This window comes from Gekko japonicus, unplaced genomic scaffold (genome assembly GCF_001447785.1).
Source record: "Gekko japonicus isolate JY-2015 unplaced genomic scaffold, Gekko_japonicus_V1.1 scaffold1556, whole genome shotgun sequence".
NCBI lineage: Eukaryota > Metazoa > Chordata > Lepidosauria > Squamata > Gekkonidae > Gekko > Gekko japonicus.
Genome location: NW_015173718.1, coordinates 317,153 through 333,017, shown reverse-complemented (window position 1 = coordinate 333,017; position 15,865 = coordinate 317,153). Strand labels below are relative to the sequence as shown.

Genomic DNA, 15,865 nt, shown 5'->3' with positions numbered 1-15,865 from the left:
CAACAGAGTAGTGTTTTGGAAAATCTTTAGGAATTGTTTGGTGCATTTATGATGGGGCTCCTGGGGAACTATTGTTGCCAATCTTGGCCCAGCAGCCATCAAACCATTCTCTTCAACCCCCTGCTGAGCAGCTGACTTTCCCCTAGGGTTGCCAATCTCCAGGTGGGACCTGGAGATCTCCCACTGTTACAATTGATCTCCAGATGACAGAGATCAGTTCCCCTGGAGAAAATGGATGCTTTGGAGGGTAGACCCTATGACATTATACCTGCTGAGTCCTTCCGCCCCCCCGCCCAATGCTGCCCTCTACAGAATCCACCCCCCAAACCTCCAGGTATTTCCCTCCTTAGAGCTGGCAACCCTACATTCCCCTCAGTGCCTGTTGGTAGGCAACTAAGCTTGGTCCTGTCACCTACTTTGACCTTTGGGAGAAAACACATTGGGGCCAGTCCTAATAGGGTTGCCAACTCCAGATGGGAAATTCCTGGAGATTTGAGGGATGGAGCCTGAAGAGGGTGAGGTTTGAGGAGGGGTGGGACCTCAGACAGGTACAATGCCATAGACTCCACCCTCCAAACCAGTCAGTCCCTCATAGGGAACCATTGCTGCCAATCTCCAGGTGAGGGCTGGAGAGCACTCAGAATTACAACTGCTCTGCAGAAGGGAGGGCAGAAGTCAGCTGAAGTCAAAGGGGCAGATAATGGTAGGTTGATGGTTAGCTGGGAAGGAGATGGGGTTGCCAACTACATGCTGACAAATTCCTGGGGATTTGAGGGGTGGAGCCTGGAGAGGGTGGGGTTTGCGGAGGGATGGGACCTCAGACAGGTAGAATGCCATAGACTACACCCTCCAAACCAGCCATTTTGTCCTGGGTAACAATTGCTGCCCATTTCCAGGTGAGGGCTACAGATCACTCACAATTACAACTGCTCTTCAGGTAGCAGAGATCAGTTCCTCTGGAGAAAACAGTCGACTCTGTCATTATACCCTGCTGAGGTCACCACAGCAAATTGTCACTGTTTGCCCAAAGCCAGAGCACTGCCCCAGAGCCTCTTTCTAGATCCCGTTGTATTGCTTTCACAACGGACTTTACTGCTAGTTTTGCATAAAGAAACGTGTGTGCTTGTGTTTAAGTGCCAGCAAATTACTTCCGACTTATGACGACCCAATGAATGAATGACCTCCAAAAAGGTTGCCAGTACTCATATACAAGGTTGCACTGACGTCCACTGCCACCCCCGACTTGGGAGGGCCTCCAAACAGGTGCTGGTACTCCATACTAGTGAGTACTGCAACAACAACAACAAAAGCCCTGAAGTCCAGCAGTCCTGCTGCCGGTGCTCACCAAGGGTGACCCTGTTGGCATTTATGGGTACGCTGTGTGCCCTCCTGTTAGCATTCCATGTTAAGGGGGGGGGCTCTGTTTCCCAGGATGTGTCATTGTTCCCTCTACAAACAAGAGCTCACAGAGTTCTCATGCTTTCCCAGTTGAGTCATAGTGTATCAGGGTACCTGGTAAATGTTCCTATGCTTATCACGTCGACAATTGACCTTGGGCAATGATCTTTATAAATATGGATGTCCAAATGGGATTCTCTCCCCCTTCCATTCCAACTCAGGGAATTCCGATTATTGCTGTTCTAAAACCAGAAACTTCCCTTCAGCAGCAATTCAAGTAGCCTCACAAGCTTTTTTGAACCTTACTGAGGTTTTAATGGATTTAAATCCTTCACCTGCATAGATATTTTGGCGCAAGTGGGGAATATTTGATGCTTAGGAGCAAGCATGGTACAGCCAGTGGCTAGAAAGATGGATGGGCCTATAGTTTTAAAGCCTGCCCATTCAACAAACTAACCATAGAGCACTGGCCAGACCACAAGCTCTCAGTCACTGACTGTAAAGGATTCTGCTAATTAAAACTATGATATGAAATCGTAACATTAACTTAATATTGTATGAGGATCAGGACTGTATTCAAGCAAACAGAGCCAGCACATCTGCAGTTGCTAAAACATTAAAGGGGGGATAAAAATTGTGCGTTCCCTCAGTCTCCGGGATGCAAGTTTTAACTGACTGAGCAAAGAGAAATATCAACTTTACTCCAGCTCATTGATGAGGTTGAAGGGTAGCAAATACGTGACATTTCAAAAGGCCTGCTTTGGCACATAAGAACATAAGAGAAGCCAATGATGGATCAGGCCAAGCACCAAGAATATAGAGCATCACTTGCCCCAGACCGAGAGCTCCTACCTATACTTGTGGCTAATAGCCACTGATGGACCTCTGCTACATATGTTTATCCAGAAGGCACCAGTTTACCTTTCCTCCACTGCAAAATATGGCCTCCTTTTTTAATATGAATTTTACCGAAGTTTTTAAGCAGAAAACATAAAAAGAGGAAAAGGGTAAAGAAAAAATAGAAAGAATCAACTATAACAACTGAAGGCAAGTTGTTGTTGTTGTTCAGTTGCACAGTCGAGTCCGACTCTTCGCGACTCCATGGACCAGATCCCGCCAGGCCCTCCTGTCTTCCGCCGTCCTCTGACGTTTGCTCAATTTCATGTTCGTTGCATCTATGACACTGTCTAACCATCTCATCCTTTGCCGTCCCCGTCTTCTTTGACCTTCAATCTTTCTCAGCATCAGGGTCTTCTCTGGTGAGTGCTCCCTTCTCATTTGGTGGCCAAAGTATTTGAGCTTCAGTTTCATTATCTGGCCTTCCAGGGAACAGTCAGGGTTGATTTCTTTTAGGATTGACTGATTTGATCTTCTTGCAGTCCAAGGCAAAGTAAGAAGGAATAACTTCTAATTTTAAAAAAATATAGCCTTCTTTTCTTTCTAGATCTTACCAAAGAAAGAAAAGCAAGCCACACCATTCACTTTTAACAGTTCAGAACCCACAGGCAACCGAAACAGACAACCCTCCCTCAAACACCCACGCTAGTTAGAACTTGTATCTTTCACAGAACTGAGTAAAAACTTGTTTCATCTCGAACTTGTCTTTTGAAGCCGCTTTGGTAGATGAAAAATATGACATTCAAGACAGCAAACTATCCCCCGCTGTGTCGATAAAAGAATCAAACATACTACATTGCCCCTGCAGGGGATATGATGGAGAGCACAGTGATCCCCTGGTACTAGGCTGCAGTCAGGGCAAGGATGAATTAAAAAAAAAAAGAATTTTAAAATTTTATTTTACGTTTTTTAAAATGTACTTATAGCCTGTCTTTTTTACTGTGACGCAAGGCGGACTGTGTAGTATAAAACAATGCAACCCAACAAATAATGCAATGGGACCAGGATCACAAAAGTTAGGAACAAGGCAAAAAGAGTATCAGACATGGGATGTCATATTTACAAAAGGAGTTACAAAAGGACTAACTAATGCAGTAAGAGCAAGGTAGTACATACAGTAAATAGTGGAATAGACTACAGTCATGCTCCCTTTATAAAAACACCCCCCCTTTACACTGCAGACTTATTCCCTTTATAAATATGCCCTCTTGAACCATTCTACTTTATGCAGTTTGAAGAATGACTGAAGTACAGGGGCCTTTCTGATCTCCAGAAGAGAGAAAATTAACCTTGTCTACTTCAAACACTTAATAATAACTGTATAATTCTGTGCCAAGACCTTGTTCCGTTATTATCCAACTAAAATCCATAATGCTGTGCCAAGTCCCAATACAATGTCGGTCTTCTTAACAACCTGCTCAGAACAAAATATTACACAGGTGACTCCAAATGCTTTAACCCTACAGACAGGAGCCCTCCTGCATTACGTCAAATATGCACCATTGTGGCTACATAAGCCTCATTACTATCTCTTCCTCTAATAAATTTTGCCCTCTTGCCTTTAACCTACAAGGAATAACAATGACCGAGCTCACTCGGCTTTTCCAGTCGGCAGCCAGAAGTTCCGATGATTTATTCGCTTCCTGACACAGCATCAATTCCACGTTAAAAGTATGAGAGATAAAGGGGGGCTGATCTTAAGAGAACTGCCAGCTGAGGCACAAGGCTCTTGGGAGCAGCATGACAAAAAGCTCTTAGGTGAAAAGGCGTCTGGCAAAGACCCTTTGTGTGAAATATGCACCGCCGTTACGGCACACCCAATCAGAGCGCTAGATCTGTCGTTCGTGGCGAAGCAGCAAAGACAATTGCAGTGGGGTTCAAGGAAGGAGACGTGTCCCCATTTCTACTAGCACTTCCAAAAAAAGGTCCACAAAGATGAAAGGGAATCCTTCTCCCAAAATACTAGAACTCGAAGGCATCCAATGAAGCTGATGGAGAGTTGATTCAGGACGGACAAAAGGAAATACTTCTCTGCACAGAGAGATTTAAAATGTGGGATTCACTGCCAGAGGATGTAGTGATGGCCACAGGAATAAACAGCTTTAAAAAGGGATTATGCCGATGGACTGATAACAGATAACGTGGCGCGGTTCCTGGCTAAGGTGGCTGCTCTCAAGAAACACTGAAAATTTCAGCACTTCTGAAAACTCCGACACCGACTTTTAATCTTCGGATGATTTTAGTCAGTTGGCTCCGCCCCAAGTTTAGTTAGGTAATTTTTAATCTCTGGGCTCAGCCTGGGTTTTATGTGACTGTGATTATGTACCTTGACACAGGTTATGTTTATTTTATGTACCTATTTTATTCCCCTTTTGTATCCTCTTGGTCAAGACTTCGGTCATATAGACCTGTAATAAATTGAATTGAATTGAAAAAGGGATTAGGTAGATTTAGGGAAGATAAGTCTATCAGTGGCTACTAGCCACAGTGACTGAGGGGAACCTTCAAGTTCAGAGGCAGTCAGCTTCTCAATCCCAGCGCCAGGAGGCAGCACTGGGGAAGGCCTCGGCCTCTGTGCCCTGTTGTTGGCCCTCCAGAAGAACTGGCTGACCGCTGTGTGAGACAGGATGCTGGCCTAGATGGACCACCGGTCTGATCCAGCAGGGCTCTTCTTATGTTCTTATGTGACTTAAACAACAATTCCTATTCTTTGAGCACTTTCAAATATGCTGTTTCATGCGTCATGTGTGGGGAGCTGGAGGGAGTCGCTATGCACATGATTATGTTCTTCTTGTATCATCAAAGTGCACACAATCCAACTAAAGAGTACTAAATTTGGATGCAGGCGACCCAAAGTTCAGATCTCCATGGCACCATGAAGATCGTTGGCCCACGACAAGCCGCAGCCAAACCTACCATACAGGGTTGAGGGGGCGTACATTATTTATCCCCAATGGGAAGCCAAAATGGCTTAGATTATTCTCCCTTCCATTTTAGCCTCACAACCACCTGGTGAGGTAGGTTAGGCTAACAGTGTGTGTCAGGGGTCATTTCGTAGAAAAAGAGCTAGGGGGACTCATTAGCATAACTCATTAGCATATGCCACACCCCCTGACATCACCGGAAGTGTGTCCTCCCCACAGCTGGTGGCGACCTCCAGCGGGCACCAGCAGGGAGCTCCAGGCCCCGCCCTCCCGCACCTCACCCGGGGGGATGGCGTCCCCCCGCGTCCCCCCCCAAATGACCCCTGGTGTGTGTGACCAGTCCGAGGTCACCAAGTTCTGCTTCTATGGCAGAACAGGGATAAGAACATAAGAATCGTAAGAGAAATCAATATGGGATCAGGCCAATGGCCCATCTAGTCCAACACTCTGTGTCACACAGTGGCCAAAAGTACCATGTGCCCTCAGGAGGTCCACCAGTGGGGCCAGGACACTAGAAGCCCTCCCACTGTTGAACCCCACACACAAGCACCAAGAATACAGAGCATCACATCATATAAGGACATAAGGGAAGCCAATGTTGGATCAGGCCAATGGCCCATCCAGCCCAACACTCTGTCACACAGTGGCCAAAAATACCAGGTGCCATCAGGAGGTCCAGCAGTGGGGCCAGGACACTAGAAGCAACCCTGTTGTGAGGCAAAGTGGCCATCTTGCACAGAAGGTTTAGGGTACCATAAGGGTGGTCTAAACATTCGCTAGATCAAACCTCATTAGGATGGCTTTGTTTGGAGTGCCATTTCCAGGGGTCCTGAATAGCCATGCTTTTTCTCACCTCCCAGGGCTTGTGCAGGAGAATGTCTGCAGACTGTGCCCCATTTCAGTGATTGAGGTTTGGGTTTTGGGGTGTGTGTGATTTGTGGCACTCAAATGTCTTCGGCTGCATAGTGGAAGCTGGATTCAGATGGGCCCTATGGAAGAGTCACTCTGCCTATGGTCAAAAGTGCTCTCTTGTTGCCAGTTTCTCCGTGTCTTGCAATGTTCCTTTTTGGGCACTGAACAAAGTGAGCTCTGATGCCAGTTAACTTCAGGACGGGATGCCAGGACTTGCTTAATGGATAGGCTATTAGAACAGATTTGGAATGGTGAGGGAGCCCATTCAGCTCTCTGAAGAGAAAGGATGGCTTTCTCAAGTCTGTGGCCATGTGGAGCCTCTTTCAAAAAGGGAGCCGCCACCACCTCCTGTGGCAGTGAATTCCATGTGTTAATCACTCTTTGGGTGAAGAAGTACTTTCTTTTATCTGTTCTAACCTCAGCAACTTCATGGAGTGCCCACGAGTTCTTGTATTGTGAGAAAGGGAGAAAAGTACCTCTACCTGCTCTATCCCACACATAATCTTATAAACCTCGATCATGTCACCCCTCAGTCATTGTTTCTTCAGGCTAAAAAGCCCCAAGTGCTTTAACCTTTCTCCATAGGGAAAGTGTTCCAACCCTTTTATCATTCTAGTTGACCTTTTCTGCACTTTTTCCAATGCTATAATATCCTTTTTGAGGTGTGGTGACCAGAACTGTACACAGTACTCCAAATGAGGTCGCACCATCGATTTATACAGGGGATTTGAACCAAAGCCTCACAGATCCTAGTGTGACACACTAACCACTGCCCCTCATCGAGGACATCAGCAGAACTCTACGTATGCCACAATACTGCAAGAGTTCAGAGCGGGGTTCGTAGTTCAGCTTTCTGGAATTTTAAATTCGCAATTTCAAAAAAGGAGAATCTCTAGTCCTTATGGCTGGGATACAGCAAGAGCCTTGAAGAACTTTCTCTTCTTGATAAGAGGGTAATGCCGGCTGAGATCTCAACTGCTAAAGGGTTAAGCTGAATACGATTTCCAGCACACAGAGGTACACCTTCTGCATAGATCCTTCCTCACGACTAGGAAGACTAGAATCGTTAAGCAAAATGTTTAGAAAAAATACAGGCTCGCTCTGGGTTTGTATCCGCTAGGTAACAAGACACAGAATCCAGCTTTTCTAGGTGCAGAACCTTTGCAGAGAATTTCAGTCTTTAAAGAGAGCAAACGCAGCACTGGCGATAAAAAGCACCAAGCAAACCGAGTATGCTGAAGAGGGCTACATACATACATAAATACAAAAGATAGTGCTCGGAACACGACAAAACAAGATGCATCCACACAATCTAAGGAACAACACAGGTGTATCTCAAAACTATATGGTATAACCAGGTGGCAAAAGAAAATGCATGTTGAACATTTAGCCATACCGCTAACCAGGGCTTTTTTTGTAGATAAAGCCCAGCAGGAACTCGTTAGCATAATAGGCCACACCCAACAGCAGAAACTCATTAGCATATTGGGCCACACCCCTGACAGCACAGCTCATTAGCACATTAGGCCACACCCCCATGTTACCAGAAGTGTGGTTATCCAGCCACACCCACCTTTTGCTTGTTATTCTGTTTACCTTGTTTGTTGTCAAAACACAGGGCCTTTTTTTGTAGCAGGAACTCCTTTGCATGTTAGGTCACACGCCCCTAATGTAGCCAATCCTAATGAGTTTCTGCTGTTGGGTGAGGCCTATTATGCTAATGAGTTCCTGCTGGGCGTGGCCAACTCAGGAGCCAGCCGGAACTCCGTTCCTGTGCGTTCCTGCCCAAAAATAGCCCTGCCGCTAACATTCATTGCTAGTGATGCCAGGTTTGTTACTCTGAGGCTGCGAACATATGCACCATAGCCCCGACACAGGCACGAATGCCAGGTGGATTTAAAGGGTGTGATCAGACACGAACATCTGGGAAGCGCCCCGCAGCCATCAGCAACCCGTGTTGCTCCGCCGCAGAAGCAGAGTAAAAAGACACCGGGTAAAGTCCAGTAGCAAACGGGTTGCTACGGGCCACAGATGGACTTTCCCCTGTTTGATTGCTCCAGTGTGCTCTCGTGGCGTCAGGATGGTCTGATCAGGCCATCCGTGCCATTATTCCCCCCCCCCTCTCAGTATGCGCATCATCACACACTCCATAGGGAGCCCTCAATGCGGAGGTGCGATTCATCGATTCCTTGTTTAAGTGCATCGGAAACAAACGGCAAAAAAACCCCAACCCGACTCACCCACGGTTGCGTCCGATCACGCAGTGACGGGCTGCGCCCACAGCTCCAAAGGACCATATGCTCACGTAACTGCGGGTCAAATTCCTCCGGAGGGAATAGCCTCGCTTCCCCACCCCCTTTTTATCTGGCGCGTGTGACTGCAACCTGATATAACAATGACTTCTCAATGGACGGTTCCAAATGGTGACATGGTTGGGCATTTGCTGGGACCCAAACACTGTCAAAGGGACCCAACAGCACCACACTTCTTGTTTTGCCCAGGCTTCAAGAAGACCAGAAGCCGCATTAGAGACCCTGCTTTGCATGCTCCATCTCTCCTCGGTTAGGAAATTTTTTTGCCCGAACTCCTGGAAACGACAGAGCCCCTGTCTACATCAAGCAAGGATCTTCTGGAGTGTTCCGGCTTCCCTCGCTCCCACAGTTAGATGATCACAGCCTCACAGGTCACCGCAGTTCTCTGCGGAAATCGGAGATAACAGCCTTGCTGCCAATTCCCAGTCGCTTAATCCCAAGATGAAAGAAAAGGACAATCGAGAGCCTCAGATCTTGCCAGAGGTCGGGGACTCTCTGGTCAGCTTTGGATTTGCTCTCTCTAATGAGAAGCCGAAGGGACCTCAGAAGGTTTTTATTGCAGGGTCGATAATCATGTAAAACGGACCTTCAAGACCAGCGGGAGGAGAGGAAGTTGGGAACAGCCTGTTAGTTTGCTTAGCAGGAACGGGATATCTTCGAGGCCGAGTTTGTTTTCTCCTCTGCTTGCAGGTATTTTAGTCTGGCCACAGACTAAAGGGCTTGCCGCGTGGAGCCTGCATTAGCTAGCCCAGGGAATCAGGACCCACTCAGGCCCCCTGTGCTTTCTTGGTTTGTTTAAATTCTATCGTTTAAAACTGGTTGCTTTGGATTTTGGAAATTTCTGTAAGCCGCTCTGGCTCCTTTTGGCGAGGAAAGGAGCATCAGAGCCAGGGCTCTTTTTGTAGAAAAAGCCCAGCAGAAACTCATTAGCATAATAGGCCACATCCAACAGCAGGAACTCATTAGCATATTGGGCCAAACCCCTGACAGCACAGCTCATTAGCACATTAGGCCGCACCCCCATGTTACCAGAAGTGTGGCTATCCAGCCACACCCACCTTTTGCTTGTTGTTATGTTTACCTTGTTTGTTGTCAAAACCCAGGGCTTTTTTGTAGCAGGAACTCCTTTGCATGTTAGGCCACACACCCCTAATGTAGTCAATCCTAATGAGTTTCTGCTGTTGGGTGTGGCCTATTATGCTAATGAGTTCCTGCTGGGCGTGGCCAACTCGGGAGCCAGCCGAAACTCTGTTCCTGTGCGTTCCTGCCCAAAAATAGCCCTGAGAATACCCTAATAAGTAAAATAACTGGGAGTAGGCAAGGCACCTTAGCCAGTGAGAACAAGCAAACCATGTCAACCGAAGATCGCCAGAAAAGGCAGATCTCACCATCCCTTCCTCTGGCTCCACTCCACTAAGCCAATCCTGCCAAGCTGCTCTAATGACAACTGCAGTGGCTTTTTAAAAATTATATTATTACAGACCAAAGAAATCCTGGAGACAAACAGACCAGGGCAGGGCTGACAGGCTGATTATCTACGAGGGAGGGAGCCCAAAAAAACCCTTGGACTGGGGAGGAAACAAAGCCCCGTGCCCAAACATCTGCTATCCTTCTGTTCACAGGGGAGAGTGATGGGGAGGAAAGTGGGTGTCAGACTCTCCCTTTCCGACCCAACGGGGAACTCCCGGCTTGGTGGTGGGAAGAAGAGGGTTCCAGTACCGAGGGCAAAGATGCCCAAAACCAGGAGACCGGCAGAGCCCGGCCATCGAACAGACAACCTCGACCAGGTTGTCACAGAGAGGAGCCTACGGGTTTAGGAGAAGATTCGGGCCCGACAGAGCAGAAGCCCGGAAATATCTCCAGAAGAATGTATAGCTTTAAGCGGGAGGGAGACCGGGTAAATGAGAATAAAGATGTCACCTGAGGACTACCAGGGAGGATTGGATCGGGTGGAAACTGAGGTTGGGGACAGCTGTGATAATAACACTGCCCCGAAGTTTCCCCTTGATAAAAGGAGTGCCCTATCTTAACAGGGGTGCCTTTCCGTTCTGAGGTAGTTCCAGGAACATACAGGTTCTCAGGCTCGCTCTTTGCCGCTTAAAGACGAAGGTTCGTGGAAACGCGCCGGGAGAGTTACAGTGGGGTATCAGTAAAGTAATAAATAAGAACATTAGACAGAACAAGTTTGGCTTGCAGATAACACAGGCGTGCAGGCACTATCCTTTTTGGTTTCTTCCTTCCAGGCCTACTTCCCAACTAGCAAACAGGGCCGTACCAAGAATGAACTCCACGCTCAGAATACATAACAGCTTCCTCGAGGCACGGCAAGGTAACACACCTGCCTATTTGCAACCAGAATAGGATTAGTGATGGGCTTTTTCCAGGAAAAATCTCCAGAAAATGTTCTGATTCTAATTTAAACAATGTTCCCGGGGTTTGCCCATGCTCCATGTCCCACATTTTTAGCCCATCTAAGCATGATCAGTTTGCAGCACCAGGGCCCCGACAATTGCAGATAGATTATACTATACATACGTGAGGCAGAAAATTTTCCACGGAAAAATACAGCACTGGAAAATCTTCCACAGAAAATCTTCTAGCCCCACATCACTGATTAAGATTGTAGTCTACTGCGGTGATTATTGGAGGTATCAACTTGCTTTTACTGCAGTGTCTCTTGCCTTTGTAATTCCACTTACTACACTGGTAACAGTAGACCTTGCCTTAGACACCCTTAAGACCAACAAAGTTTAATTCTGGGTATAAGCTTTTGTGTGCATGCACACTTCTTCAGATACGTTTCAATGTATTTAATGTGCCTAATACATTTTAAGGTATCTGAAGAAGTATGCACGCACACAAAAGCTTATACCCAGAATTAAACTTCGTTGGTCTTAAAGTTGCCACTGGACTCAGACTTCATTCAGCTGCTTCAGACTTCATTCAGCTGCTTCAGACAATGCTGTTTGCATTGTTTTAAAATTCCGTATTCCTGCAATGTTCATTGGCAGTCTCATGCTATATAACGACATTGTGTTTGTTTTGTAACCCACCCTGAGTCTCAGCAAGAAAGGCAGGTGATAAGATGCAAACACAGGGACACAATTTTTCACAGCTGTGAACACACACACACACACACACACCACAACATATGCTGGATCTTGGAGAAATGCAGCAAGGCATGAAGAAAATCTGAATTGACACTAAATTGACACTAAAATCAGGAGTGGTTTCTTCTCTGGCAGGACAAGCCCATTAAACCTCCCATGGTTATGCTGCAATTGATAGATGCTCTATTTCAAATGCTACACTTGCCCCCTGCATGCTTTAGACACACTGTGGCCGAGTTCAGACTGGCAGTTTGCCCCGATATAGGCACATTTCAGAAATGTTCCACAACTGGATTAAAGGGGCCATTCACACAGGCGTTCCCCACCCGTACTCAACCCGTCTTGTAACGCTCCGCTCCTGAGTTTAAAAGATACCTGGTGAAAGTGGTAGCAAACTCTGGAAAGCGTGATTATCCCGCGTCCATTCCACACCAACAAAGTGTGAACGCCAAAGCCGTGTTTTTCTCATGCGCTAATGCGCATATGCGCATAAGCGCACATCTCCAGATTACCAAAAAGCAAGCTGCGCCTTACAGCCATGCCTCCGGACCAACAGTGTGAACGCTCCCTTCTGCCTCCTCCTGGTATGCTCCCGCATCCGTCGCTGCAGTGTGAACGGGAAAACCCAGAACACTTTGTTCCGGCTCTTTTTTGCCACAACTCCCTCCCGCTTCAAACTGCCCGTCTGAACTCGGCCTGTATGTCTTTTTTCTTTCCTTTTCTTTTTTAAAAACCTGTTAATTGATTTCCTTTAAAGGTCCTTTACATTTTAAATCCCTCTCTCTTAATTTTCAAGATTTAAACTTTAAATCTCTCTTTTTTAAAAGTTCCAAAACTTGCTGCAGAGCCGTGGAGAGGAGAGGACTGTACTGTTACAGGCACTAGCCAATCCCATGCCGTGCACAGCCTGCTTTTGGTTTCAACCTCTTCCAAGCTGTTTTCTCCAACATCAGTCCTGGAAAGGCCAGGCAAGATTAAAAACCTCCAGAGTATGGGGAGGGCGGGATAAAAATCTAAATAATAAATAAATAAATAAATAAATAAATGGCAGTGCTTGTATTTAGGTGTAAACGCAATGCCAACTAGGCTCCACTCAGCTTCTTTTGGAAAATAGGGCATTCCTTTCAGCCATATAGCATTAATTACGAACAAGGCTTTGCTATGGACCTATACCCTGCTGTGACTAACCTGCACCATCTGGAGTAATCGTTCCGAGCTTCACCGCTAAGGGATAGCCCATCTCCTTATAGTGTTCCAGGGCATGTCCATTTCCCCCGCTGCCATCAAAGAACCACTTTCCACATAGTACTGACCCATCCGTCAGGTTCAGCCAAAGGTTCTCCCGCAAGTCACACTTCGAGCATTTCCAGCCACTGCAAAACAGAAGCAGCCTAAGGTCAAACCAGACGTTAATTGCCACCACCTAAGGAAATCTGACACAAGATATCCAATTGAATCAAACCACAGAGTAAGCCGTGACAACTGCCCAAAGACCTGCCATACTCTTCTTCCACTTTAGAAATCCTGTCCTGTGTCCCGTCCGTCCCGTCCCCACCGGTAATTGTGGAACAACATTGATATACAGGGCAATACTGGATAAAAGTTCCAAAACTTGCTGCTGAGCTATGGAGAGGAGAGGATTGTACTGTTACAGCTTGGTGTGAGAGCCAGTTTGGTATAGTGGCTAAGTGCATGGACTCTAATCTGAGAGAATCGGGTTTGATTCCCCACTCCTCCACATGCACCTGCTGGATAACCCTGGGCCAGTCACAAGTTCTGTCAGAGCCGTTCTTGAAAAAGAGCAGTTTCTGTCAGAGCTCTCTCAGCCCCACCTACCTCGCAGGGTGTCTGTTGTGGGGAGGGTAAGGGAAAGGAGTTTGTAAGCCACTCTGAGACTCCTTCAGGTAGTGAAGGGTGGGGTATAAATCCAATCTCTTCTTCTTCTTCAATATGAGCAACAGAAAGAAACCATAAAGTAAAACAGCAGAAGAGGACAGGTCCTTGCCCCAAGGAGCTTACAAATCTATGTTTCAGCTTTTTGGCAGTGGGAAAGATGACACAGCTGTGACCTGGATGGCCCAGGCTAGGCCAGTCTCGTTGGATCTCGGAAGCTAAGCAAGGTTGGCCCTGGTCAGTATTTGGATGAGAGACCACCAAGGATGTCCAGGGTCACTATGCAGAGCCAGGCCATGGCAAACCACTTCTGAACGTCTCTTGCCCTGAAAACCTTACGGGGTCACTTTATGTCAGCTGTGACATGATGGCAACAGCAACAAAAAATGACAAAGAGGAGAGAGGAGGAGAGCAGGCAGAAAGGGGACGGACGTGAGTGTTCTCCTACCCTGAGAGATCATCAGAGCAGCTATCCCAGCCTGCTGACAATTTAAATTATTCTATTTACCTGTAAAACCCTATAATGTACAGCAGTGCACTTTAGAACCATTTAATTAACTTTAACGTACTTCGCCCGAGTCAGGTAATGGATTAATGCAGCATTAAATGGCTCTGGAGGAAACATTAATGGCTGCCAACAGGGGGGCCTTAATGGCTGCTACAGAGACAGAAAAGGAACGAGAACAGGAGTTTGTTTAAGCTGAAGCGGACCGCTACGTGCCTGTGTGTCCTACGATGGGGGAGCCCCTCTGTGCCCTGAGGCCAATGGTTCCCAACCTTTGGGTCGGTACCCCAAAGTGGCTCATGAAGCCTCTGCAAGCAGGTCACAGGACAGCCTTCCCTAATGGCCACACCTGCCCTTTCCATTCCTCCCACTTGTATCTTGGCAACCAAGACCCTGGAAACAGCATCTTCCATGTCATACATTTGTTGGTATGTTTTCCTCCATGCATATATATGTTGATCACGTAAAACGTGTCCTGACGGTTCCTAGAGTGAGTTTCTTGGACTTTTAGGGGAGATTAGAGGGAGTAATGCAGTAGAGGGTCCAACTTCTCCAAGGGAACTGATCTTTGTTATAATCCCAGGAAATCTCCAGCTACTACCTGGAGATTGGCAACTCTAGTCCCAACAGGGCCTGCCAATAGCCACAAACCCTGATACCTAAATGGGACCACCATCTGCAGCAGCAATACACTTGGAAAGACAACACGATGGGCGAGAGCCAGGGCTATATTTGGGCAGGAACACACAAGAACGGAGTTCCAACTAGCTTCAGAGTTGGCCACGGCCACTACAGCAAAACCTCTGCATGTGTGGCTACAGAGGGAAGGCCTGGAGAGAGACCCCCCAGCGACTCCAAGACGGGCAGGCCGGGGGGGCTGGAAGGATTGGGGTTGGGGCGGCATTTAAACGCTCCCCCCGGCCTTCCCCAGCCTGTACAAGGGCCGGCTGCGGGGCGCCCGGGCAAGCCAAGGGAAGGCAGTTTAAACTGCCTTCCTTTCCCTCCAAGGGCCGGCTTGCCCGGGCTCCCCACAGATGCGCTGTCAGGGGTGTGGCCTAATATGCTAATGAGTTTCCGCTGTTGGGTGTGGCCTATTATGCTAATGAGTTCCTGCTGGGCTTCTTCTACAAAAAATGCCCTGGCGAGGACAGCCTTCCATTGTCTTCATGCCCAGCTTCTGAACTTCCCAGAGGCACTTGGGCTGGCCACTGCTCAAAAACAAGATGCCGATTTAGACAAAATCTTGTCCGAACCAGCCGGGATGTTCCCATATACAACCAGCACCAGCCTCACCTTGGTGGAATCCTGACTCCATTATCCATCTGTACAAGACTATTGGCGTGTTTGGAAACTTGCGGCTCTTCCTCCCAGGAGTCGGGATCTTGCTTTCGATAAGGAGATTTTGAACTGAGGACCGCATCGCAAGCTATGGTGACCTGGAGGGTAAAAGGTTTAGCAAAATGGAACTGAAACAGGAAAGGCAGTAACTTCTCCCTCTGTGCCCTATTGTGATTTGAAACCACGAGGGTCGATAATACTTCATTATTAATAATAATCAGCATTTGGGGAGGGAAGGTGGCATGGTATAGCCCGATCTCATCAGATCTCAAAAGTTAAGCAGGGTCGGTACTTGGAAGGGAGACCACCAAGGAAGGCTCTGCAGAGGAAAGCAATGGCAGACCACCTCTGCTTCTCACTTGCCTTGAAAGCCCCTTGCCGGGGTCACCATAAGGCAGCTGCAACTTGATGGTGCTTTACATACACAATAAGCATTCACACTGCTCTTTTCAAGTTTTGATCATGCTTCTTATGCATTTTCTGAGCAGTCCTTAAAACGGCCCTGTAAGCTAGGTCATTATTATTATTATTATTATTATTATTATTATTATTATTGCCATCTAGCAGACTGCAGGA

The 15,865-nt window shown here is 47.2% G+C and overlaps 1 protein-coding gene across 1 annotated transcript in view; it reads right to left on the bottom strand.

Moving 5' to 3' along the window:
* Window positions 1–15,865, bottom strand: part of USP13 (ubiquitin specific peptidase 13 (isopeptidase T-3)) — a 122,426-nt gene that overhangs the window by 42,041 nt on the left and 64,520 nt on the right. Inside the window, exons 5-6 of the mRNA XM_015423344.1 lie at window positions 15,245–15,387; window positions 12,742–12,926 (exon numbers count right to left, since the gene is read on the bottom strand). Of these exons, the coding sequence (XP_015278830.1) occupies window positions 12,742–12,926; window positions 15,245–15,387 (328 nt within the window). The remainder of the gene's footprint in view (window positions 1–12,741; window positions 12,927–15,244; window positions 15,388–15,865) is intronic.